Source organism: Centrocercus urophasianus, unplaced genomic scaffold (genome assembly GCF_019232065.1).
Source record: "Centrocercus urophasianus isolate 14NV4802_14NV808 unplaced genomic scaffold, USGS_Curo_1.0 seq_19, whole genome shotgun sequence".
Classification (NCBI taxonomy): Eukaryota; Metazoa; Chordata; class Aves; order Galliformes; family Phasianidae; genus Centrocercus; species Centrocercus urophasianus.
This window is the reverse complement of record NW_024884744.1, coordinates 15,557,360-15,585,332: the sequence shown is the minus strand read 5'-3', so window position 1 is coordinate 15,585,332 and position 27,973 is coordinate 15,557,360. Positions and strand designations below refer to the sequence as shown.

General features: G+C 41.0%; 1 protein-coding gene across 1 annotated transcript; it reads right to left on the bottom strand.

Moving 5' to 3' along the window:
- Nucleotides 1-5: 5 nt before the first annotated feature.
- On the bottom strand, nt 6-23,978 carry WDFY1 (WD repeat and FYVE domain containing 1). Its single transcript, XM_042820877.1, has 12 exons — nt 23,827-23,978; nt 18,015-18,082; nt 17,017-17,090; nt 15,819-15,873; nt 14,386-14,536; nt 11,983-12,095; nt 9,273-9,399; nt 7,721-7,826; nt 5,441-5,542; nt 4,586-4,716; nt 3,634-3,742; nt 6-2,916 (listed from the first exon to the last, which is right to left on the bottom strand). The coding sequence occupies exons 1-12, from the start codon at nt 23,961-23,963 to the stop codon at nt 2,857-2,859; spliced, it is 1,233 nt and encodes a 410-aa protein (XP_042676811.1). The 5' UTR covers nt 23,964-23,978; the 3' UTR covers nt 6-2,856.
- Between the last annotated feature and the right edge of the window lie 3,995 nt (nt 23,979-27,973).

The window sequence follows — 27,973 nt, the reverse complement described above, 5'->3', positions numbered from 1 at the left end:
CTAAGTGAATATCAAGAAATATTTTATTGTACATGTAATCAAAGTTTTAAAAAACAGACAAGAAGGAGCAAGGGAGATTTATCTAGCATTGCTTAATACGCAGAGTACAGAAATACAACTAGTAAAGACTGAGCACATACTAATATCCTTTGCTCCCCTTCCCTGCCCCCAGTGAAAGAGGTTATACAAGCAATATTAGTAAAGCTTCAAATCAAGCTTTCTCAGTAATTGCACACTTGAGCTGACATAATTGGAAGTATGTTCAGTTTCATGAGTGTACGTGTATTCAAAAGAGTTGTTCATAAACCAAAACACCATCTCTTTAGTGGTTTGTAAGCATTATTTGTTTAACACCAAGAGTATATTTAAATGACTAATGACTTAGCAGCCATAATTGTCTTGCTATATCTGAACTGACACTATATTTAAGTATATCAATTATAGAAAATAGATTCCTTAGGTTTAAGAATATGTAGTAGAGAATATATTATCTAGTGTCAAAACCTTAATGTAAGATAAGTGGTTGTCAAGAAGTGGAAGTATTCACAAAGAAGGGGAGGGAGCTGCATGCTGAATTGGGAAATGTTGACTAATCAGAACCAAAAAAGCTGAAGCTCAGGAGTATTGGCTGCAAAGGAGTTATTACACTCCAGTATAACTGGTGTAGGACTTTCAGAATGCTTGGTTTAAAAAGAAAACAAAAAAAAACCTATTCATCCCACATCCACACTGAGCTTCCAGCTTAACACACCACCCTAGATACTCCTTACCACAGCAGGTAGAATCTTAAACAGCTCTATCCATGTCATCAATGTTCTGCCTTACACCCTGCAAGGAAGAAGACTGCCATTCTGTTCCAAAATCAGATAGGAAGAAGTCCGAAAGCGAATGCAGAGCATTACTGGGGCTTACTTACTCCCTTCAAACATTCAGCTTTCTTCCCGAGTTACAAGGGTGAAGGCCTTGCAGCAAAAGCTGTAATTTTTTCTAGTACAAGCCAATTTGCTCTCAATAAGAAGAAAAAAACCTTTACCAAAAAATGTAAGCTATAGAGCATGTATCAAGGCATGAATCAGATCAGTGTGACAAGTGCTAAATCCTAAATTGAAAGCAAGACAATTTTTGGGATTGACACAAGACAGATCTGTTTATTTTTCATTGGCTTAACACACCTGGCAAATTAAATGACTGCTAGCAAAACTTCTGGAGAATGGCCAGGGAAAGGTAGACAAAGCCAGATCCAAGATACCATATTCTGGATTCTAATGCCCTTTTGAAGACTACCAGCTTTCCGGCTTAAAACAGCAGAGAATCTTGGTATTACTTACACCATGATCTTCATATCCTGTAGCCTATAGCATGGTCCGATGCAGATTATTAGCATCAAGTTAGGCAACCAGGACTTGAGCTCACTAACACGCTTAGCACCACTTGATCATTGCTGCATTAAAGTCAGTCTAACCTTCTAATCCTCTGCCAGAAAGTGCCTGCTACCTCTGACAGCTGTACAACACTATTGACTCTGGGCAGAGACCTACCCACATTTTGTCTTCACAAATACGCACCTGTTTTCAGAGAAATCTAAACAGCTCTAAGCTTAGAACTCTGACATGTGACCCAGGCTTCTGAAGTTCTCTTTTCAGTACTCAGAAGTAGGAAATTCGTGACTGACAGACCAGTTTATTGCTAATCTCAGTTATTTCCTGTATATGCCAAATACAGTTTTTAAAGCCTCCCGGTTCCTCTTCACAGCTCTCAGCTTTAACATCGGAAACAGTCGATACAGATCTTAGAATTAACAGACTTGGGTGCAGGGTAAAAAACAGCAGCTGTTCTGTATCTCAGTAACTACCGCTTTGGAAAGTCTCAGTATTTATCAGTTTTAGGCAACACCAAGGCAGTATTTAAATGTATGCTGCATTTTAGCAGAGATAGGCTACCTACCATTAAAGAAACATCAGCCTTTCCACAGGAAAAAGTCTCTAAGACTTAGCTGGCCATTTTTTCTTAGCCATAACATTTAACAAAGCAGATTTACTTAGCTTCCCATTCTAATAGCATTACAGAACTGTCAAAGCATATGGCTCATCCCAATGGCCTGTCTTTAAAGTAGAGTAGCTGGGCTGCACATTTTAGTAAGACCTACAGAAGTTTGTTAGCTATGCTAAAACTCTACTTAAGAGCCTAGACGTGTTTGAAGAATTACCAACTACCTAAACAGTTGTCCCACAGAAGTGATTTCACTGGTGACTGAATTTGAAGACAAACACTACAAGAAAGTCAATAAAGGAAATCTTGTATGTTGAAAGGTTCTCTTACTATTTCATCTGAAAGAAGCTACCTGCCACTTTGAAGTATTTCCTCCTTCCATAGGAATAACCAACATACCTTTTGGAGGCAGTATAAACAGTGACTGCTCAAAAGTATTTATACAGAATTGCTTTTTGGAAGAGAGAATAAGTTATTTTACTACTTGAACAAACTGAACGTACTACACTCATTTTACTCTGATAAGTTTAAGCTACAAAGTATCTGTACAAGATATATCAGCAGAGATAGCACACTGTTAACACTACATATAAATCAAGTAACAACAGGTCCTTTCATCAAGGTGTCATATTGCAGGTAAGCCATTTTACATTAGTCCAAGAGGTTGTGAAACTGCACTTCCGCACCAAGGAGATTCCTGGTGAGCCCAACAGAAAAGCTGTGCTCTACAGAGGTGACTGTCCATCCTGGAACAGCAGCAGGAGAAGAATCAAGCAACCAGTGTTTGCAGTAATATTCTTAAGAAGGATTCCACTCATTGGGTGCATATTGCTGTACATAAGGTGCATAAACCTGTCAGGTATTAGATCAACGTGAAGAGAAGCCAGTTGCAAGGCTGCAACCAACTACTGGCGTCATGTCCCAGATCTAGAAGAAAATAACGTGGAGAATTATATAGCAACAATAAGACCTAAAATATATTTCTCTAACAGGCACAGAAGCAGACAAAGACTTCTCTGGACACGAGGTAGTAAATGCTGTTTAAATTGGATTTGAGGAGGACAGGGAGGTACACCAGCCTTACAAACCAACTGCCAAACTTCAGTCTCAAAAAAATCTACCTTCTAGCAGTTCTCTGGAGGTCTGGTTTAAAAAACTGCACTATGCAGTTTGATATAAACATACTTAGAAAACAACAGGGATGGCCTGGAAGAGTCTTCGGTTCTGACTATGGAGGATGCATAATTTAAACAGAACAAGATTCTACATCAGTCTGATTTCCAAGTCACTGTTTCATAAACAGGGCTTTCAGTGGCAACGCTCCAAGAAGCCAGGAAGCTCAGAGCTTGCCCTTTTTATCATGTCTCCATCTTTAAAACCACTAGCAAATTCTGCTACTGCTGACGCCTGCTTTGTTTGTCCAGAAGACACCAATGGTAACCATTTCTGACAGCTAGACTCTACACAGTGAACTTACAAGTAATTTCCTTATTCGGTTACACAATGGACAGCCTGCAACAAATCTGGTTCTTGCTATACAGAACAGTTAAGTTTTATAGCAACAGTCACTGGAAAGAAAAATGTAAATACAAACATCAGTTACTGAATTTGTCTAATGGATGGAGGACAGAGGGACTTGAATACCTTCACAATCCGATCACTCCCACAAGTGACCATTAGTCCTCTGGAGATGTCCATGGACATGTGTGAAATGTTGTGCTTTCCTTCATGAAAGGTTGCCAGGGAAGTACGGCTGCAACAGAACAGTTCAAACAAAACTGAGCCATGAGATGAAGTCTAATGGCACCACTGCAGCACTGGAAAAGGAACTTCCAAGAAAAATCTTTAAGTCCAAAGAACTGCAGTGCCGTATTAAAGGGGACAGAATTAAATCAGTGAGACATGCTAAAGCACTGCTTGTATAATTAGTTATATGGGTGTGACAATTCCTGACTTTCCCTGCCTGTTAAAAATGCCAGAGCAGAAGTGGGAAATAACTTAAGTACACAGTATTCTTTCTCATTACATTTTTACCCCCTGACTACTGTGAGTAAGGTAGGGCACAGCATCTCCTTTTCAAAATCTTAACAAGATTAAAAAAAAAAGTGCTCCTTCACAACTCTGCCTAATAAGACAGTAAATGATGTCTAACCCAATTTGCTAGCATAAGAAAATAATGCTGGGCTGTGAAAACACTGTTGAAGAAACAATTTTCAATAAGTATACATAAACTGATGCATATACAGTCTGGCATCTGTGATGCATTATCAACCACCCATTTAGCAATTTTAAGTGCAATCAATAGCCCTTATCTACAAAGAAATAGAGATGAATTTGTTTCAACCCTAGATCTGAGCTCAGGAATAAGAATAAACTGGATATAAGAGCTGTAATACCACATCTGGTCTAACTTCACTCGCTAAGATACTTGAGAAATCTCTGCCATTATACTGCTTTGAGTGCCCAAACCAAAGGCTGCCTATTAGCACAGAGTCATCTTAGCATATCTGCATAACACTATGTGAAGATGGATAGCAAGCACAAGAGTTTCAGCACCTCAGCAGCATCTCTTGAATTATTACTCCTTAATACTCACTCTTCATCCTTGATTGACTCAAAACAGGAATCACAGACACGGACCTGGAACTCAAAGCCCATGATTGGGTAACTTGACCGTTTGGTGCTGCACTTGCCACATACTGCTTGCCCACATTTTCTGCAGTGATGCTTCATGGAAGAAAACAAAAGACAAACAAAAATATCATTGCATTGTACCCCTTGATCATTTTATCAAACGTTTGTTGAGTAACAACATGTAAGGAAGCCTTCAGTTCTTTTAAGCTCAAACCAAACACTCTGGAGTTCTAAATGGCTTTCTTGCCACCAGTAGGTTTACCTCTGCATCCTTCCTTCTCATTCTCTTCTTTCACAATCTTATGAGAGCAGAGGAAAAAGGGTTGGACTGCCATCCAAGGAAATACAGGTCCAAGAAAGCCAGAAACACAGTGCCTCAGTGTCTGTCTAGACCCTCCAGAAACCAAGCTATCTGGATATGTTTCACACTGTTGTCCAGTAAGAGAAGGCCACCACTGCTTCACTGAACTGGGTACTCCACAACACGACAGGCTGCAGTCTGCTCAGTTAGGGGAGCTGTGCGTTACTTTACACAACACCTGCTATCTGTCCACAGCTCCAGTGAACTGAAAAATCCAGAGAAACCCAATCAAGGACTCCCAGCACAGCCTTCTTTGGCCAGTGCAACAAGTTTGATGCAACACTTCTCATAGAATTAGAAAGTTTCTTAGCATTACCCAGACGCTGTGTCTCAACAAACACTCACTTCAAAGCATCAAAATACCAAAAATACCAAACTTAACTGTGTTAGTGATTTTCTGTTTGCTTTTTGCTTAAGTGTTGAAGTACAGCTAAACACTCAAATGAGTGATCTCACCTGTCGCAACCCTAATGTCTTTGTGTCCCACATTTGCTTTATATTCCAGAAGAAAGGTTGCTCACACTTCTGACAGGAATCACTTTCTAGCCACTGAGGAGCCTGTAACACAAAAGACATGAAAGCGATTAGAATTCTCTCAGCCAAGGAAGTTTGTTTTAAGAACCCACAGTGAAGTTTTATTTGGAAAAGTGCCATCTTAGCTCTGGATTTTAACACAGCAGATTACCTTGGGTACAGTACAAGGAAGTTAGTACAAAACACAAACAAAACACAAACAGAATCTCAAGTCCTACAGTTTGTTACCAAGAGTTATGCACCGCCTACAATTTTTAAGCCCAAAGCTATATGTGATAAAAAAATAAATTCAAACACTCAAAGGCTGCAGCTTTGGCTGCCTAGACAATTTCCAATGTTTTGTGTAATCTAAGTTCTAACTGCTACAAGGCTGTCATGCTCCTCTCTACAGGGAATTCCAGAAATAAATTCTTGAAGCAGTGATTTTTTTTGCTTCCTTGGGTTAGTTTAAAATCATTAAGAAATCATATGCATTTGCCATCCACATTTTCATTAAGCATTTCTCTTACCAGCACATAATTTTATTGACATAAACATACTATGCCAAATGAAAATAGGGCTTCCATACATTTCAACACACTTGGATACTTTAAGGGATAGAATGTAAGTCAAGAATTTTTCTAGCACATAGACTTGAACTAGAACATGTATACCACATACAACTTTAAGCACCCAATGGGGAACTCTCCCTGGAACCTGACAGCAAGAAAGCTGGAACAACCATGAACATCTATCTTCAGTTCACTTACATCCATTACTGATAGTAATAAAACAATAACGTTGTCAGTTACACCATCTCACCATAAACATTTAATAATACCAAATGTCCAGTTTGTAGACCTTCAACCTTGACTGCATCCCCATCCTTTCACCATTCTGGTGGAAAATACTGTAAAGGGTGGTAAAATGTCCAGCATGGGAAGTGGGGAGTGGGAAGGAAAACAGATGAAACTGTCACTCCACCAAGGGAAATTTTCATATTGTTTCTGTTACTTACAATAGCTGTTTTCAATTAATGATGCTTTTTAAAAGACACCAGTTTAACTTCCTAGTTCCTCCTAACAGAAGGGCAGGATCTCTTCTTATTTTATTTTCAGGCACTAAGTAGGCCACAAGACTGCAATTACTACTACTAACATACAGTTGGAACTGCCCAAGATCAATAGCTACAGCTGGTAGTGGAGTTACCATTCCTTCTAAATAAAAAGCTTTTCTTCTAATCTTATGTGCCTTACTGCATATTTGAAGATACCTCATAACATCACCCACCAGCTGACCCTTCAAAGGCAGCACATTCAGCACCCTACAAAAATTTCATTTCTTTGCTTTTGGATTAGGCTTGGTTGTGGTTTTTCCAACAAGTTCTGAAACATCACAGCTGTTCTAAGGTAACTGCATTATTTTGTGTTAAAATTGTCTATTGTTTAGGAGCTGTCTTAATCCAGAAGAAAAATCCTAATCGTATAATAAGCCAATTGCTTGTAATCATAAACATACACGAAGTCACTAATACTCTAGAAGTTCTGAAGAGAGATTTTCATGCTAAAAATGTTAGCACCATCACACACAGCATTCAGTGTGCCCAGTGTAGGTCAAAAAAGCAACAGGATAGGGAAGGCTGAATCTTAAATCACCTTATGGGAACAACCAACACTAACTCATACGACTATGGTTAATGAAAGGCAGCAGTAACATGTATCTTTTCAGTTCTTATGGTGAATATGAATCGATGCAGAGAGAATGTGGATGGCAGGTTCAGGTGACGTGCTCTGAGGTCTTTCATAAACACACACACTCTATGGACTGAACCTTCACATTTTGACTGGTATCTCAAAATCAACACCATGTCTTTATATGCTTAGACATGAATTGAGAACTTAGTTCAAGACTTCTGAAGTACAGTCCATTTGTTTCTGTATTGCAAAGGCCTGCCTACTGCAGAGCGTTCCAGTAGCAAGGGCTGTAGCTATCCCAGGCTCAACATGTCTCATTGATATGGGAAACTAACCCTTCCCAAGCCTGTCCTGCGCATTTATCCATTACAGTGACAACCACTAAAACTGAGCAGGTTTTAAAGACATTGTTCAGTGTGAAAGTTTCAGGCAACACAAGGAAAACAGACAGGGTAACAGATTAAGAAAAACCGTATCAGCCTCCAAAGAGGAAAAACAAAAATGTCTTCTACCTAGAGCATGATCTTACCTCTTCTCGGCTGATATCCATGTTCCAGACTGCAATTCCTCCATCAGCTGAGCAAGACACCAGCTGCCGTGTCAGCTGAATGTAACAGATAGCCTGCACCTTGTCACTGAAACAGAGCACACGTTATTTATCCACAGGCACTTAAATCAAGCTTAGTTTCCCAGAAAAGCCTGATTGTTCATTGTAGACTTACCTAGAAAGCCAAAACTGATTTCCAGACACTTTTTGCTAAGTCTACACAGAGCTATGATGATGAGTGAATTGATGCTGCCACGTAAGCACTACTCTAGCATCAGGATGTTCACGAGAACAGTGTTGTTACAGGCTTGACCAGAATACCAGACGTACAGCTCTATATTAACATTTGCTGGCAGAAAGCACTGACAGTGAGCAGAGAGCAATTTGCCTCATAGTGCAGGTGCCAACTGTGTTAGCAAGGAAAACCACTTACCAAAACAGAGACAACTGGAAAAATCAAGAGAAATGCTTGTTTCAGGATATAGCTAGAAAGCAGATGGAGCTTCTACTTTTGCTAATAAACCACAGTAAGTCTGCAGTTGCAAAGAAAAACATGCATTCACCAGTAAGACAGATGGCTGAATCCTGAACAGAGTCATGGCAAAGTGAAAGTCAATCCAAATAAACTGAACAAATGATCTCAAAAAGTATTAAATATGCTTTGCAACATGTAAGTTTAATTTAAAAAAAAACCAAAACATTCTGCTTTTCAGAACTTATTTTCCCATTCAGTACAAAGTGTGATGCTAAGTGAGATGTTAAATGAGAAACTAATAATGTTATTAGTCTTCAACAGGATACATGATGCAGCACTAACAGCAGCATAAAGTTCTCCGGTCACTGCCACCAGTTACACTTCTGTAACCAATACTCTATTAGTTCTTTAGTCTTAAAACTAAATCCTCAAGATTTAACAACAGCTGTAGGATGGAGGCATCTACAAATTACACAAGAGGAGAATACGCACTAGACGAATACATCTTTGAACATAAACAAGGTCTCTATAACCACTGCATTTCTAAGTAGTAGTGAACTGCCAGTCAGACTGAATTAAGGGCCTAGATTTAAGAGAAGCAGCTAGATAGTGTTGTCCCTCTGAAAATACTGACAATAATATGAAATTAAATACAAACAACTACATAATCCACAGAACAGTGAAGATGAAACATGCTTATGAAATCTAGAGATCCACTTCAGTAATTGAGTTTATCACCTCACAGATCCTCACAAGTAATTAAGTGTTTACAACGTAGAAACATACAACTTTATGCAAAAGTTCAAGCAATGTGATTGAAGACTACTTTTCTGTCACATTCTTATGGTTTAGAAATACCAAGCCTGACAAAAAAACGTTATCAGTAAGTGCTTTCCTAGTACTGGTTATCCTTCTTTCCCTCGGATATCTTCAGTTATGCAAAAAGTTCTCTTTGTTATTCACAAAGATTTAAACATTTTGCCATGCTATTTAGCCTTCCTCCCACTCTGTGTTTGTTACAGAATATTCAGAATAATATAGAAAAACACCATTACATACTGATGGCCCTGGAGCAGCAATGTTCTTCCTTTCCTTCCACCAATATCCCACATGATAATGCTGTGATCAGAGGCACCCGAGAAGAGCAGTCGTTGAACAGGATCCCACCACAGGGAAGTAATACTTCCTATGAAAAAACATTCTGAAGTTAGGTCTAAGGGAATAAGTGCTATTAAAGTGAAACTTGACGAACTCCCTTAGTACAGTAGCAAATATTGAAAGCCTTAAGGCAAAGGTCAGCATGCAAGATGTAGTCTTGCTAGAGAGGTAAAGACTGGTGACAGAACAAAACCATTCTGAAGAAGAATATCAGAAGCAAAGCATATTTCAGAAAGTTTGAGAGTTATCAGTTTTCTGCCCCTTGTATTTGTCTGCATGGTTTTAAGAGCTAGCAGGTTGTTATGCGATCTCTAAAAGGTGAGAAGTGTCAAAGCCTTCCAAGCAGAAAATAGTATCCAGAACACAGCAAGGTGCTCACTCAGTGGTTACAGACTCAGTGCACAACATTTGTAGGTAAACCAAGCTCTTTACATAACTATTTTTAACATGAAAATAGTTGGAATAAGAAACTAAGTGACCACTTCACTGGGAGTCTGTCAGCAAATTCAGACACTGTGTACTGAACTATAAAACCACTTTCAGAAGGGCCAACCTGACTGTGCCTCTCCTTATTCAGATGAAGAATTTAGTCATCCAGCCACACGAGTCAAACTAAATCTGATATGCACAGCAATATACAGCAGACTGAAGTAGTAATTTTGTCACTCACGCCACCTACACTTCTGTGGTTGTGGGAACTTTTTTTTCCCCGCTTACAGACTGACATCCTTCCCTTTAACTAAAGCATTCTTCCATTGCTCAGTTGTTATCAAGTCTTGTTAGTCTGATAGCAAGATGAAAAGTAATTATAGCCCAAAACATTTCCTTTCAGCTCTCTGCAGCAAAAGATCTGTCTTGTTGCTCTCAGGACTATTATCACTTTCAGACTGACCCATCTGGGAGTAGTTATCTCAGAGAACAGTGACCACCTGTTCCATATCAGGCAATTGAAATGTTATTTTCAGCACTACACAGAGTGGCCTATTAAGTACAGAGAATTCTGGAAGTTGTCTTTTGGGACAAACTCTAAAGCCATTGAAATTGAAAAGTGTTTACTTTTCAATGTAAGTGCTTGCTTACAAAGTCACAGTTAAAGCAAGCACTGGAAAAGGAACAAGTCAAAGTAAGACCTCTGAAGTCTAGCACGCACAGTTCATTCAGAGAACCAGCTGCCACTCAGGTTTAGAGTTACCTGGCCTAGGGGATCTTACACAGACACCTGGGAAATAGGCTACACAACCTGTTTTGCTTTAAGAAGGCGGAAAAAAATGGAAGATCTCAAATTACACTAACGTAACAAAACCTGTTTCAGTCTCTCTAGTTGAACCAGCTTTTATAAAAGACCAGTTCTTAGTTTTGAGGACCACAGTACCCTTAAGTAATTTATAGGTAAGCCAAAGTTGTCTGCCACAGACAGTACTTAGAAGCTCATTGCAGCTCAACAGACAGAATTAGCATTGTGACATCCAGACATGCTGCTTCCAAACTAAAAATACCATCTATCAAGGAGATGCATTTGAATACAGACTGCTACAAAACATTCGGAGGAGGTAAAGCAGGGCCAGGAGGATTATTTTGCATTTAACTGAAGCAGTCTGAAACTGAAAGCAGAAGATACATTTGTCATTTCAAAAAATTCCAGTTTACCTTTCCTACTCAAAGCCAACTTTGTCATTTCACAGCCCTGCAAGCAGTCTATACAGCTTTAGCAAAGTCTACTCTATACTTAAAGCTATTAGAAAACACAGCCTTTTCCAATGGGCCAGATACTCCTGATCATGTAAATTCACCCCTTCACAAATTAGTCAGCTGATACTGAAAGTTGTCAGTATCACAGTAGTCACTGCCTTATTTCTCTCAGCACATCAGTAAATAATGTGTTCCTTCTGTAAGTTTGCATTCTTGCCTTACTCATTACTGCAGATGATGGCTCCCTATCATGTTACAGACTATTTGGTTCTTCGCGTTCTTCATCTGATAACGGCTTCAGCTATACTACACGAGATGAGACATTTGTCTCTGACTAAACAGCTGATTCTAGAAGGCTCCCCAAACCTCTTGCATATAGCTTAGCTTCTATTGAACGTAGGAAATCACAAACTAAAATCTCATAATTGAATGACCAGAGCAGGAGGGACCTCACTGGAATTAAACAGCTTTTTGGCACGTAGATTTGGGCTTGCTCAAGCTACTTGTAAGTATTATATTAACACTAGATCTGCGGGGGGGGGGGGGAAGAAGAAAAAAAAAAAAAAGCAATACATTCTAGTTCTTTCTCTTCAGCATCAAGGAGACTAAAGTTTTTAAAGGTGGCCATCTAGTGGATAAGTTGCACTTAACTGAATGCATGTTTACCTTTATTTTCTCATCTACAATGAAAGTACTTCTAGGTGTATACAGGACTAAGATTTCCCTACAGCAAGGATGCATCTGTTCTTTAAGAAGTAGTTAACTTGTACTGCTTTGAAAATTTTCTGATTACTACGCCGTACTAATTGTCTGTGCAATACGTATCCTTAGGAGCTGCATATCCAACCAAATGTCTCATCCTGATTTACAGTAAGGCATTATAACCTGAGTCAGTTGGAATCAAGAGAAAGAGTTACTTTACCTTCGTGCCCTTTGAGCGTTGTGATAATCGAGCATGTGTTCTGCTCAAGCTTCAGAAGGGTGATCTGTCCAGAATAATCACCAACAAATGCATACCGAGTTTCATAATCATATCTGAACATCAATCAAGGAGAATCCTCATTTGTTCTTAGAAGTATTTTAAGAGATTGAAACACAGAACATACACATCAGTTACAAAGTCAAAACAAATTGGAGAAGAACATCTTAGTATGCTGGATAAATATTTATGTAACTACATCTAAGAGGGCTGGAAGCTGCATTAGCTTAATACTTTTCATTTCTCTCTTCTCACCCTTCCATACATAAGCAAGTAAGACAGTATGGAAAATGACATAAGTCATTAGAGAAGCCTTGAGGTAATCCATCCCATCATTTAAAATAATCTAAGTAGATTTAAACCATTTCTAACACGTTTACAAAACATACTTGTGATCTTCCACAAGAGATGCCTTAGGCTACTTGTACTACAGAGCTACTAGCAGAATTATTCCAATGGTCACTGGGTGCTACTCAGATTTCCCTATAAACTCTCAGTTTCCTAGCATGTTCATGGCTAGCACCCCCAGAACAGAAAAACTAAATTCAAGGATGTTGACCATCCACAGTTTACCTTACAAGTAGAAGCATACTCCCACTGTTCTAGCTACTGAGAATAAGAGATCATCCAATTTATGTTCTTGCTCTCCACTTTCAAGCTTTCTGCAGGTCCTTGAACACACTACAGAAGACTGGAAAGTATTTCAGAAGGGGTTCTGCTATGAAACACTGTCACAAAAGCCACAATACATCCTAGTAGAACCTGTTAAGAAGGTCACACACTTTGCATCACAACAGTTTTCAGATATTCCATTCTTCTTACTATGCAACTAATGTCTCCAAAAACTAGAGGATAGGAAGCAGGATGGAATGAGACTTCCACATCTAGAAGAAGTATGCAATTCAGGAAATAAAAACTAAGAAAAACCCCATACATCTGACTCCACATAACCCAGGAGTGGTGTATTAGCTCACCTGTCCTTTCCGAGCCACAAACAAAAAAACCAGAAGCAGCTGCTAGCAAAGTCGCCTATTCTCCACAACAGCAAATATTAATTTTTAGGAACAGAGTACCAAGAAGGTCACCACAAGCAAAAAAGCACAGGTTTTGCAATCTAACAACACTGAAATCTCTTAAGCCCACAGAAATCTTGAGACAAACGAGTCACTTTCAACAAATCCATTAAGTTCCCAAATGTGTGATCCTTTCCTCATCTTGGAAGTTCATGCTGGCACAATCCCTGTTAATCCAGTAAAGAAGAGGCACACTGCTGTGTTTTTCAGAAGCTTACATACAGGATTGTTAACAAATGAATGCCAGGGATTCTGCTGGTAGAGAAATCAAGCAACTAGCACACACCTCAGAAAGCCAGTTCTTCCAAACTGAAGTCAAAGGCATGATCAGTTTGAATGCCTTTTCAAATGCCACAGTCTTCAGTACAGAAGAAGCACAACTTCAGTAAATTTGGAAATTTACTTTGATCTTGATAGAAAAGGTCATGTGCTTTTCTCTTCATAATAAACCGTTTCAGTATTTACAGTAGTGTTAACCAGAAAACCTATGGCATTCAGTGAGGCTCTGCAGCATCAGACTGTTCTGTGAGCAGTCACATAGCACGCACACCAATTAACCCGACCCTGTGCTACACTTGGCCAAGTGAGCAGTGTGTTTGCAGGACATAAAACCCCGACTTCTGGAATAAAGACAGCAACAATGAACAAAACAACTACAATACAGCTTTGTCAGCTCTTCAATCAGTAAGGCAGGCTCTGTACAGTTTTAGGATTTATGGGATTTAAACCCATGTTCAGAAGTTTTAACATATAAACTACAAGTTTTCTACATCTTTTACATAAAGAATACCCTGAAGTACTTACAGCTGAAAAGACAGTAAGAATTCTTAAGCTACAAATGTTGCAGTTAAAAGCAGTTTGCAGAAATGCAAATGGCACAGACAAATTACTATTAGTAATGAATAAAGTCTCAATCTGACTTGTAGGTTACAGATTGTTCAACAGATGCTAGCATGCATTGGTGTCCTGAGTGACATGACCAGAAAGAACACAGGCCAAACTGCATTTCCACAACCCACTGACCAACATCTCAACATCAGGAACTACTACACATTAAGGTTTCTACAACTCATGGTCACACTATCCCCTCTACAATCTAACAAAAGCTAACAGAAGCACAGAAGCAGCAGTATTTAACATCACATCAAATAAAGGTTTGCGGGCTTGCAAGAGATTTCAACAACAGCTTTTTAGATAAAAAGGAAGGAACAACTTGAGCTAAACAAACAGTAGTTTTCCAGTTTCCTGAGCACCAATCGTTTACAAAGGATACTGTAGACATGAAGCCCATGAGGTGAAGTAATGCCTCCCCAGCATACTCCCACTCCTGGTACACATCCAGCTGATGCACTTGTCATGACCAGTGCTGATAACCCATTCTGATGTCAGGCAGAAGGTAATAGCAGACACTCGATTCTGATGAGCTGTGGGAAGAAAAAGATTCTGGCTAGTTTTCCCTAGAAATTGACATGTGCTTTGCAGACAGACAGAGGCCAAAGGTGATATCTGAACAAGGTTATACCATCACGTTATAATAGCCTACAGGCTAATTTAAAAGGCTAGAACTGTCCTGCTCAGTATATGCCTTATAAATAGCTTAAGTGAATCAAACATGCTTGTCAGCTGACTTAAGCCTTTCTCCCACAGAGGGAAGAGATGAGTTCAATCCAGATACCCGAGATACTCTGATTAAGCAGCAGGTAAACCCCCAGCTTCCTCTAGTTAGAAAGCAAGGATTCATTGGGAATAATATAGTACATCTAAAAAGCTTAAATGTTTTAAGTGCCTCCTACCCGATCCCAGGGGATTTACACTCAGATTCATTCATTTAAGCACCTGAAAGTCTCTCTAATCTAGCATTCAAACTGGTACCCGGTCAAAACCAAATCCCACTGGCTTTGTTTAGAATGCTACCACTAAGCAAGAAGTTACATGAGCTTTAGAAAGAACTCTCTCCTAACCTCTAAGATGTAACTATTCTATTGAATGAGTTGACAAGTCATCTACTTTAGGATAAAGGGAGTCTTGTTGCTTTAAGAACAAGGCCTTGTTCTTGTATGCAAGAACATTGCTCCTATTGGTGTCAGGGAGTCATAAGACACACTGTACTTTGTACCACTACATAATCTGTAGCTCTTAAAGAATTTCCATCAGGCCCTCCACATTATTATTCCGATTTTAACCCACAATCATGTTTTATATTTCTTCCAAGGATGCACAAATGCTGAAAATTTAATCTCCATAAAACCTAAAATAATCCCTATTTCCCACATGCCAGAAAAGGTCTTTTTCACCCGTATTGCTCTCCCAAAAGACAGAGACTCTCACTTTTAGCTAGTAGTAATTTAGCCCAGTAATTACAGAATGGAACTTGCAAATATCAACCACACCTTTAGAAAGCTCTTACCCTACACACTGATGCAGTACAGCTACATCACTTCAAGAATAAAATCTGAACTCGTTAGATCCGGTTCATTACAAGCACAAGCTAATGATGCATTGAGCTTTGGTAATGACTGCAATTCAGACTCAGCTGACTGAAGATTACTCAATAACAATGTTTATCTTATGGTAGCTACTCCCAACTAAGTGACAACTGGAAGAGTATTTGAACTTCAGAAATCTCTGACTCTGCCCAGTTTCTCAAGCATTTTAGAAGCCCCTCCTTCATACATACATTAGTGTAGACACTGGTTAACAGTTTACCTGGATAGGTCTTCACAAAGTTCATCTTATTGAAGTCCTCTGAAATATGAAACTCCTAAAATCAAAGTGGAACTGTTAGCAAAGATGTTGCAGTAACATTGGAATGAGTGGTACATAGAAAAAGAGCAATAACCTCACGGAACAGAATTTGCATCATAGCAGTTTCAGTCTAAAGCACAACACATGGATATGCCAGCTGCAAATTACAGTTATTATACTAACATGTATTTTTACCACCGAGTATTTTCTGAGGAAATACTATAGGATGAGATGAGACCTCATTAGCCCCCAGCAGGAACAAAAAGAACTCTGTCTTGATGTACTTTTGATTTAAAGATCTGAAACTTCATAACGAAGAGACAAATTTAAGTGAGAGTATTCTCTATTTGATTCATTAGAATATACAGAATTTTTAAAGTTTTAGCTTATTGATAGTTAGCTATTTCTATTTCTGACATTCATATAATACCCTGTCTCCTCACAGAACACTTATTCTTTTGACCTTATCTTCAAAGAGAAACCACTAAGACATCTGAAAGTCATGGGGCTTCCACTCCTTTGCCAAGAAAGCTGGGAAGAATAAAAACCTGCTTTCTATTCTGCTGTATGTACCCACTCTCCAGGAGCAGAAAAGAAATTACAGCTGACGAGTAGCAAACCAGAAAGACTACTTCTCTAAGAGAAAGACATACAGTGCTCTATGCATGCAAGAGACAATGCACTGAACCTAACCCTGCCTTTCCTACTGCAGGACTAGCGTTGAAATTTCAACATTGTGAAAAGGTCTGCAGTAAGTCAGTTCAGACACATGTGACTGGATCCTGGGAGATCAATACTTCTGAACAAGCAAGCTAGCTGCATCACAGTCCCTGTTAGTGTACCCCCAGGGCACTTCACACAACTTAATATATTCCTTGAAATAATTCCCTACAAAGCATAATAATCCAGGCTCATTGCTACACTAATGCCTCAGTGATTTCTTGAGGCTAGTTAGCTCACATCTAGACAGGTAAATTCTTCTTTGCAATTCTCCAATGTGCTACTCAGGTGAATTGTCAAGGAGTTCAGCCATTTATTAATAACTGCATTCCAAAAAGAGGGGAAAGAAAACAAATTATCAGCTGCCAGCAACACTTGATGCTCCCAGACAATCTAAGCAATTCTGATCCATGTACTGAAAAGAAGTCAAGCAACTTACCATGATGGCTCCATTATCCTGGCCTACAAATATTCGCCTGCTGTCATGATGATAAGCCATGGCCGAACACGGAGCTGTCAAAAAAAAGAGAAGCCCTTGAAGTTGCTTAACTTGAAAATTATAAGAAGAGTACAGTGTTCTAAACCAATACCATCTCTTCTCACATCCTCAGAAAACACTGCCTGAAGTTTATTTAGAGTTTTAAAGCTACAGGACAGTGGAACATTGCAGTGATCTGGGACAAATCCATTACTACAGACATGCTTTATTCTGTAAAAACCCTTCTAGAGCTCAATCTGAATAGTCTATTTTGAGAACTGACAAATGGAACAACTGCTGTAGTTCAGACCAACAGGAAAACAAAAAGATTACAGTTGGCATTTAGAATCCAGATCCTAAGCTACTTGTCTACAGCTGCAATGACACAGAACATCAGGGAGACCAATTCTTTGGTCTTCATTTAATATTGGAACACAAATTACTTCAGAAATTGTCATTCCAAAGACTACCTTTGATTTTACTGATGATTTACTTCATCATCGTATTCTGCCTTTTTATATACGATAGGTATGTAGGCAGGAATTCTACATTAAAGAGCCTGCAGTGAAACATTCATGCGAGGTGATGCCTGGTACTGACACTGAAGATCTGAAGCAGCTACTCAGTACTACTTTCTTAATTATCTAAATGTTCAGAAGTAATAAAAAACATATACCTTGGGGAGCAGAGAATATTCTTTCAGTTAACAGTTTGAAAAGTTCACCATTCAGCTGATGAGCTATTTGCCAGCATTTGAGACATCTTGAGCAGCAGATCCACATAGCAATTTACCTGGTGAAGGATCTGGTTCACAACAGAATACAGCTAGTTTCAAATTAAAGCCTGAGAGTGAGTTGTTGCAAAACTCCCAAACTAAAGGTTACCAAGTGAATCCAGTGCTTGAGGAAAGAAGTATGCTACACTTGGCCATCACTTACCATCTCCAAGATTTTACTTACATGACATGGTGTGATAGATGCTGGGCCAGTATTGTCCACTGTCTCTCTTCAGCCATACTCGTATTGTTCTGTGTTGTGGAAAGGGCGAGGAGAGGACAGTTGTAAGTGCATCATCTCTGGCATCTGAACTAGTTTGTTCCTTAAATATCAGCTCCAGGGATACAGGAGAATCAGCAATGAAGTAGGAAGTTATCATCAATTAAACACAAAGCTACAACAAACACACCCAAAGGGATTTTACATTTAGAAGTTAAGAGCACGCATGTAGACAATGTTAAAGTTATTGTAGGTCTACTTGAGACTTCTCCAAACTGCTGTGTCTTATTTGTAACTATTTAAATTCAACTTCCCCATTCCTAAATGGAAGCCTAAGTAATCTGTAAACACAGGTACCTGAAAACTATTTCAAGAGACTCCAAATCAGGGATGGATTTGCTAAACCACACTGGATCATTAATAAGAGTTTAACAAGAGTGTAAAAGGCAACAAGTATCTTGCATCTGGACTAGAACTCTGCAGAACAGGTTGAAAATGCAAAGGCAGCACTCTAATTTTGTAATTCCTGTAAGAGCCGTCCTTTAAAAAACTACTGATAAAATAAAGCAGACATTGCCTACATTCTTAATGTACTTCTTCCCTCTTCTAAAAGATTAAATCTTTACAGCTGAGTACACATTGCCTCAAAACAATCAAGATTTTCAGCTTTTGAAAATACACTCTTCCACCATCTTCAGTGAGAAATGCGTATTACTCCAGTTCATTTAATGCTTTGCACTAAGATTGTCTCTTAAAAACTACGACTTCCTCCTTACTCTAATCACACCCTCGTGGTGTGGATTTACCTCACAAGCTAACACTGCAGCCACCACTTCCCAGCAACGTGCATCCACACCATCCTTACGATGCCAATGCCAGCTGTAGCAGAGGTCAGCTTTTTCAAGCAGTTAAACAGCTTCACCATACTCAAACTGAACTGTTCTGAACATCTCAGATGGTAGCTTACACCCATCCTAATTCAACCCTGTCACTTCTAGCAAAAATCAAGTAATTATTTTTTGCTGTAAACAGACTAAACAGACTAAGAGTTACTGTAGCAACTGACATAATGCATTGTTGATTTTTCCACAGTACACTTTGCTTCCTCCCAGTATTGTGGCCAATTGCACTGGACTGGGAATTCACACGAAGGAAGCAAGGATGTGCTTTTTCTAAACAAATTTCTGAGAAGTGTAATTTCCACAGTCGTAATTAACGACACAGTTGCTTCCTAAAGTGGACAGCCTAAGCAAACAGTTGCCAAAGCCAGCAAAATTAACTTCTGAAAGCTTCTTACTTCAGTTTAAGTAAGATTTTAGACTTCACTAAACTCATGCTTGCAAAGATAAGCAGTAAGACAGCTTTCTATCTAATTACATAAAGCTCTCAGCAAAATCTGAAGAGATTGCCTCACAGCAGCTCACTAACAGCCCGTGTCAAGATCCCACTTTGCAGTTCTTTCTCCTACACATCCATAGCTAGGGCCTGTCTCCTTTTCCTTGGGAGAATTTGTTTGTGAAATAGCAGTTTTAGCTTAAAGAACTAAGCAAGTTCTCCAATAATACCACTTCCACAGCCTCCTTCTACCACGAAACTGTTGTAACACGAGAACCATGGTGTCGAGTCTGAAGCCCTCTGCCCAGAACTTGATATTTATTTTATGAATGGGCCCTGTACTCAGTACCAGAAAAGAGCTGCCTGCTGCTCACTTTCTACATGTGCCCCCTATTAAGGGCCTAGAAAAAGACAGGTTTGTTTGAAGGTAGTCTCAGTATGGATGTAGAAATGTCAATATGCATTAAGGATCACTCAGAGACAAACACACACCTTTTAAATTACAACAAACTTGAATATTTGAGAGTGGTGGGAAGAATTTTTTTTTTAAGGCCTGAAAACTCCCCTAACATTGAATATTATTCATGAAAGAGCAATTCAAAGGGGTTTTGTTTGCTTGCTTAACACTAACACAAAACGATCTTGAAACAACACCAAAATATGGCCTTACCAACTTCTAGTGATTTTCTGTTTCCCAATGTTTCATTAACAGAACAAGTAAGCACCAGACAGTGATGGAGAAAAAGTCTGGGGGTTGAACGGGGAGAAGAAAATCCTTCAGCATTCCTACAGCGTTTGCGGCTCACACAACTTATGCAGCCCTCTAAAGCCAAATGAACGTCAGGGAAAAAGAAGTGGTGAAAAGATCAGCAGGCAAATCCCAACTTGCCCCAGTACAAACAGCTGCACCACGGTTGTACAAGTACTGTGCCACTACACTAGTGCCATCTTTCAAAGACCTCCACATCACTAACAACTGCTTTGCTACCTGAGATCAATCACCAACAGTTGGTTTTCTGGCAGGAACAGAAGATTGCATTTTTCTGGCAGACAAAATAAAGTAAAAGTATGTAGACTGCTATTGACTGCGTTCCCAAAACAACATAAGGAATCTGGTATAACCACAGTGCAATGCCAGTTCAAGGACACAGCAGGCAGCTGATGCTTTTTGTCGATTTCTGCTCATTAAAGCATTAGTTTTGACCAACATTCAAATCCCACTAGAAAATCAGCAATTTAAGCAGCAATTCCAATCCAACGGCAGCTGCTGACTGTCACAGAGCACCAGTACTGAGGTATGCTAGAATTTCTACAGAGCCTGTTAGATCGCTATCAATACAGAACCTTTACCTTCACTGAGGGGCCCCTACACTACCTTATTATCCCTCAGCATCCCCAGCTACCACTGGGAAACACACATCCTGCCATTTGTTTGCTGAGAACAAGGACACGAAGGTCAAGTGCAGGGATCTGACCATCACAGCCATGCAGCCCACGCTCCTTCTCAGACCCCAGAAGCCACACAAGCCAGCTGCGAGCAACGACCTCACCCACAGCAGGCTGAGCAACGTGCTGCCAGCAGCTCCAGGTGTAGCCTGGGAGCTGGGGGCAGGCAAAATACCTGCAGGAGCATTGAGGTAATAATCCTTACCAGGAACCTGCTGAGAAAGCTTCACAGATGGTAAGTTCCCCAACTGAAAACAAAGATAATCCTGCATGTATTCCTGCCTCTTTTTGGGCTTCAGAGCACACTCGATTTTTATTGATATTCACAGACCTGCTACGGTATTTTTTGTATCCTCGAATAAAAATAGAACCATTATTTCTTAATGTAGAAAATAACACCTGGAATAGAAAGAACACCAGCACTTCTAATGAAGATAATCCACAACGTGCACAGAGGATGTTTTCCTTACTTTCTAACATGTAAACACATTCCTGTGACTGGTTACTCTGAAATGCTTGCCAGCCTTAGCTTATCAAGGTTTAATACTTGGGCCCTACTGTGCTGGTATACAGCTCAAAGGGGTTGTACACAGCAACTCTTTGCTTCCTGAACTCTGTTATTTGCTCACAGTGCCTGTTCTGCAGCATTAACACCTACGCCCCATTTTTATGGAACAAACAGGAGAGTAAAAATTTGATAACATACTAAACTGCAGGTGAAAGATTGGTGAGTGAGTAGGCTTTGATGTACTGTGTACCTCTGATTAAGGCAATACAGCACAATAGTGTCTGAAAGCTTAAAGATCTCAGGGAGCTCCCTCTCTAAGGCAGGCTGCAAGAATTTAACTTCAGAAGTGCAAAACTTCTCTCAGAAATTAATGCATGCCCAAGCAGACAGCAGCCTCTCTTCTCTTCACACAGCTCTGTAACCGACATCAAAATGTGCACAGATAAAGATGCAGCTGCATTCTCAGCCCTTACCAGTGTAATCTAAGCGTGCAGGCTGCTAACCTTCAGCACTATACCTCGAAGGTTAAACAGCAGCATTGTCTGCTACAGGCCTCTGCCAGCCTGTACCACACAACTTCTTTTCAGGGTTAATGCAGAAGAGAACTCTTCAGAATCGCTACTTCCTTATCGCTTCCTCGTGAAACACATCAAAGCAAATTTAATGCAAGCACATTAAGATTCCACCCATATTGCCACTTAGAAGCTAACTACCCCATGCACATACAGGTTGAATAAAGAAGAAATTGCTCAGTCTCATCCCAAACCTACTGTCTAGGACAGATTACAATTAGTTTTTTTTCTATGAGAAGGACAGAGACCAAGTCTATCTTTCAGCCAAAGCCAGAACCACTCAGTGCATGCAAACATCTCTGCTTGATGCAAATGAGGTGCAATGACTGCCTTTTGTTGAGCCATAGCAACTTGTACTGTTGCTTCAGAGGGTCAGAATTTAAATCCTGATGAATTTACATAGAGATTATCGAGTGCAGAAAGCTGTTTACCTCTTTACACAGCCAAAAATTGCATTTGGAACCCTACAGAAGCCCTACTAAGCTGCAGAATCAAATTCTGAGAAGGCAGGTGCTGCTCCCTGCATTCTGAGGGATCACAGATCTCAATGTTTCCAATCTTTGGACAGTATGACGCTCTGCAGTTTAAGATTATGAAAACACATAACATTTCAATACTCAATTGTACAGTTTGAGAAGCACACATGCCTTTAATCCTCAAACCTTGCTAATGCTGTGCTGAGTGCTTCCAGCACCCTGGAAGCTTGGGAAAGAAGACCAAGAAGATGGTGGTATAACCCTAATGCTGGTATGCCCTCAGGACCAGGAGTTACCACTTCAGAGCACATCTTTGAAGGCTTATCACAACAGGCACCCAATCTGCAAAATAATATTCTTCGGGAACAGAAGCCTGACTCCAAGTACATCAGAAAACTATTCGTGGATAGCCTTTAGGTGATGTAAGGACACCTTTGACTTGAGTTATCCCAAACTCACGGGCTTTCAGCATGCAGCAATGTGCTTTTACTCCACTCCCAGTGATTGACAGCTCATTTAAGAATGAAATGTGTTAATCTTCATGGGGTAAAGAAAATTTAAAAAGGCAGAGGGAAATAAATCCAACTATCCCTTTGAGAACTGTGATTTGGTTATTTTCCATACACGATAAGTAGAAACCAAAAGCAGAAGCTACTTGTTTTGTCTGCCTTTTGCCAAATTAAACTACTTCTAAGTGCGTGCTTTCCAGAAAGCTCAACTGGCACTTGTGAGCAAGTAATTCCAAGCATGCCACTGAACAATACATTCTCACCACCTCTTCAGAGATGTAGAGACAGACCAGCACCCAGATTTCTCAGCAATGCTGATAATCAGTTTTAATAAGCACTATGGCTTCATGTTCTTTAATAGCAGATACACATTGTCAGGTGACCAAGGACCATCAGGAGCACAGGAAAGCTTTGCTTATCCATGCAGGTGTACCGTAACGTGTCCTGTACACAGTTTGTTACTTTCACCCCAGAAGAATGACAAATTTCATTTCAACCGGGCCAAGTCAGCACTCACCCTGTCCCACTCCTGCCTGAACGCCCCGGCTAACAGTAAGGTAACAAAATCAGGCTGTGCTGCTGCTGCGCTGTTCCGGTTGTCCTTCCGAACCTAACAATAAAGTCTAGTTAACCTTAACACAGGTACCCTGCCGTTTCACTCACGAGGAGCTGCCTGCTCTCTCCTTCCCGCTCTCCCCGCTCCGTAACTCCTCAACGCCCTCTCAACCTCCAGCCCCCGCACCGTCGCACCCCGAGGTCCCCTGGCAGGGCGTCGTGCCCTCGGCCGAGCTGCAGTGATTCCCTGACAGCAGCGGGCGAGGACTCACGGCCATCCGCCATCCCCCGCCACAGCCGCCGCCCGCCCGATGGAGCGGCTCCGGCCTCCCGCTGCCCCGCTCGGGGCCTGAGCGCGCGCGGTCCGTCTCCTACCTGTCCTCGCTGGCCGTAATAACGCCGTCCTCCTTGGGGATGAGGAGCGCGGCGCTCACCACGTCCTGGTGCCCCTCCACCTTGCTGAGCAGCACGGGCCGGCTGCTCTGCGGCCGCGAGTGAATTTCCGCCGCCATGTCGGCGCGGCGCCCCTCAGCTGACGGCGCGAGGACCGCCCGGCGCCGCCCCGCCCCGCCCGGCCGAACTCTGCCGAGTAGCGGCGCACACCCCGCGCTGACGTCGCGCCCGGCGGCCGTACACTCTCGAGTAGACGAGCGACTCGCCTCTCCCGTCGGCCGCCCGCGCTGAGGGAACGAGGCCTTTCGTCGAGATGTGCCGTGCTGCAAGCGCGGCCGCCAGAGGGCGCTGAGAGACAGGCCTCCGCTTCAGCCTGTGCCGGGCCAAGGGAGCCTGGCGGGGCGGCCATCTCCTCCCCTCAGCAGTCCTGGGAGGATGGTGCGGCAGGATGCTCGGGCCGGCCCTTCGTAATTAGCTGATGCTCAGTGACCATAGGGAAAAGCGGCTGATTCAGGCCCCTGTTGCACAAGCACCTTTCCAGAGCTGGTACTCTTTAATTAGAGCGATTCTGGTGCATGAGAAGCCCTGCTGAAATATTTAACAGAGCGTAGCAGCCAGAAAAAGCTCAAGGCAATCCCTGGCTTGGGGCTAATCGTGAATTGGAAAGGTATGGTGGAATCGACACATTAGTGTGCTAATGCACACAGGTTGCTTTGAACGTAAAAACTCCTATTTATTACCCTGAAAACAACAGCAGCTGTAAGGAGCACCATAACACTGTGAGACACAGCGAATTCTCAGCTACAAAGCAGCTTTTCTCAACAATTGCCACCATGATCTTGCATTTTCACCAGCAAAGAGCAGAAGAGCCTGCACCAGCAGAGTGACCTGCTGTCACACCACGCACTGCCTCGCTGTGCTCACAGACACTCACTGGTGTCCAGGAACCCTCAGCAAGCATTGATGAATGTCAGTGGGTACCATTTTTTTTTCCACATGGAGGAATTCAATCTCGTATCTTTGCTTCAGTATCCACTTCCATGTCAGACACTGTTTTGTCAGACTGCCCATCTGCTGCCATGTGTCACACGGCAAGAAAATGTAACATGATGTTGAGGGTCGACACAATAGAAAGGAGGCATTACTTTCAGAGCAACCCTCATACATGCACATTACATACAGCCCCAGAAAAGGCCTTGCAGATCTTACAATGGCACAGTTATCCCTACCGTGACCTTGAAGGTAAAAATAGCATTCATGGAGCTTCTGTACAATCTGACAGACAAAACCTTAAGGACAGCGCAGCACTAAGATTGTTAGCTCACAGTAGCACGGCTGCATCCACTCAACGGGGCTCCATGTCTGCAGCACATAAAAAAAGCATCATTAGTCAAAAGTTGCCTATTAAGTGACCAGTGCCTTCCTGGCTGAAGCAGTAGGCCCAGCAAACAGCAATGAAATCCACATTCTGTCATCATCGTCTTCAGCAGCAGCCTCCAGAGAGGTGGGAAGACTGCATCACCCTTACTGCTTTTAGTAGGGCTCGTCTCCTCCTGAGTGTCACATCCCATACCAGAGACTATCACCCTGCACCACGGTAGTAATATAAATTAGCATTGCCAGGCAGGTTTTAACTAGTACAGGTTGTACTTCTTAGTAGCATTACTAATAAATAATATAGTTTGAAATGATGGAGCTAGACTTAAAACCAAAGGGTTTCCTTTTCTTTGAAGCACAAGGGAGAGTATTTGGAACATTGCATACAAAGAGGCATTTGAATTTCTTTTCTTTTTCATCTTTATTAACCTGCTGTGCTGCTGGGAAGCAAGGCAGCCATGTCAGAAGAGGGCTTCCAGCAGGGTGTTCATTGTGATGCCAGAGGAGTAACAGCAGTTATCCTTTCATAGTACCCTGCCCACTCTGTCCAGGACACAGGATTTGAGAACTACAAAGTATAAATGAAAAGGGAAAGTTGAAGGAAAAAAAAAAAAAAAAAAAAAAAAAAGCTTTTTTAAAGCTTTATGAAATAATGAATGCTAAATTGAAATAGTTTAGCAGATTCCTATTCAACTATTTTTCTCTAATTACTTTATAAATAACCATTTTATGTTAGATCTGGCTTTGGAAACACATGTTGGGCTTTCTATCTCAGTTGAGTTTACGACAGATGAATTATCTTCACTTTCACTTCACATTAACAGCAGCGAAGTGGAGGCATATCTAGGGAAGGCAGCCAGTTACAGCAAGCCAGCAGCAGATACAGAGTGAGATTGCGAAGCTCTTCCCATGAAGTTACTCCTTTCATCATACTATATTCCTTCCTGAATTACCTGCACAGCATCAAGTTATGAGCTTTGCACATTCAAACTCTCACCATTTCTGTTCCTCCTTGAGGACTCTTCTTGCCCCAGGTCCCGCATGGAGTCAGAGTCAGCACTAAGAACATCCCTCTGCCTGCGCTTCACGGATGGCTCCTGTTCTCATGCGGTGTGCAGGGCCGCTGGGGCTCAGGGAAACATGTGACTAGGCTTTCAGGGAAGATAAAGTTCAGCTGTGAAGTAACTGGGAATAATACAAGCAGGAACAGAAGTAGGCCCAAGCAGCACGAGCATTCATATTAGGCTTTACATTCCTGGAGACAAAGAAAAAAAAATTAGTCTGAAGGCAGATTCCCAAAAACCTTTCAGAAGCAGATAATTGTTACAGGAAGAGTTAATAAAACTACAGCCAGCACACATGCACAACACTGAAATAGTTCCAGCAGGGCTGGAAATTTGATATGAAATTACTCAAGGAACTGAAGAGCTTGGATAGTATTTTTAAAGCACTAAAAAGAAGCAAGCTTTTAGGGGCTAACCTAACACCTTCCCTCCCAGCCTTCTCATCCAGTTCCCCTCATCCTGACCTCCACCATCCAGGCTACAAAGATCAGAGCATGAGTTCAATTTTGCTTGTTAAACTTTTCTTTCCCAGCACTTAAAAAAAAAATAGTAATACTTGAGTGTCAGTAACAGCAGAGCTAAAAAGCCTTTTTCTGAGCTATGAAACATTTCACCCACACGCTGCAGAGCCTTAAAGCTCCCAAGTAACTGGTGTATGGGACATTCCCCACCTGTTTGTCTAGGCAGTTGAGGCCCCAAACTGAGTAAGCCCACTCACTCTTAGAGATATTTTCTTCAGCAACCAGTTTTGACCCGACTGGGAGAAATTTGAAAATATCCTCTTACTCTTTGTTCAGTGTTGTAACCAATCATCTTATTTCACAAGCTATTTCTAGACTAACAGAAAGGACCAGAAGTTCTTTACAGAGAACCTGTATTGGGACAAGCCTTAAAACCTAGTTCATTGCATTTTTCTAGCCCAAGCCTATATTCCAAGTCCGCTTGCTGCACAGAACATGCATGGTCTCTGTGTGTAAGCACTGTGGGAGTTTAGTTTGAGCACTAACCACTTATCTAATCTTTGAATTCTTACCAGAGATATCAAATACAAGCAACTGGGAAATTAATTCTCTCAGAATTTTCAAGACAACAGTGCTGCTATCCCAAAATACAATGCCACTCTGCTAGAAAAAGGATGTTTCTCATTCAGGGAAGACATACATCATCAAGCTTTGTGAACCCCAATTCCTAGTTATGTAGTTTGAAACATCATTTGTCAATTTTTGCAGGAGAAATCATACCTGATACAAGATGAGACAAACTAGTATGGAGCTCTTACGCAACACTCAAGTCTTTTGTTATTACTCTTTTTCCTTAGCTCCACAGAATACAAGGTATTGAAAGCAAGCAGTTAAGCTGAGAGTTTTCCTAATTCAGTACTAGAATTTGCAATTAGATCAATCACACATCTAGAGCCTTTCCTTGCTGCCTGCATGGCTTACTTTCACTTAAACAGATAGGAAGAGAACTAGATCATGTAATATTTTCCATTTGCCTCTTTCAAGTGAAGTGCAGGAGACAGTTTTGTGCAGGCGCTGCCACACTGAAAGAGTGTGCAAGCAGCATTTACCTGCCAGCTTTTGGGAACCAACTGAGTCAGCTAATACATCCCATTAAAAAAAAGTAACAAAACGCATAAGTTAGAACTACTTAATTACTGCAAACAAACAAACAAACCCAAAAAATAC

Excerpts from the sequence above, each read along its gene's own strand:
- WDFY1 (XM_042820877.1), bottom strand. The coding sequence starts at position 23,963 with ATGGCGGCGGAAATTCACTCGCGGCCGCAGAGCAGCCGGCCCGTGCTG. Across the intron at positions 17,091-18,014 it reads CATCTATCACACCATGTCAT|CTCCGTGTTCGGCCATGGCT; the intron begins GTAAGTAAAATC and ends TTTTTTTGACAG. Across the intron at positions 14,537-15,818 it reads CTTTGTGAAGACCTATCCAG|CTCATCAGAATCGAGTGTCT; the intron begins GTAAACTGTTAA and ends TTCTTCCCACAG.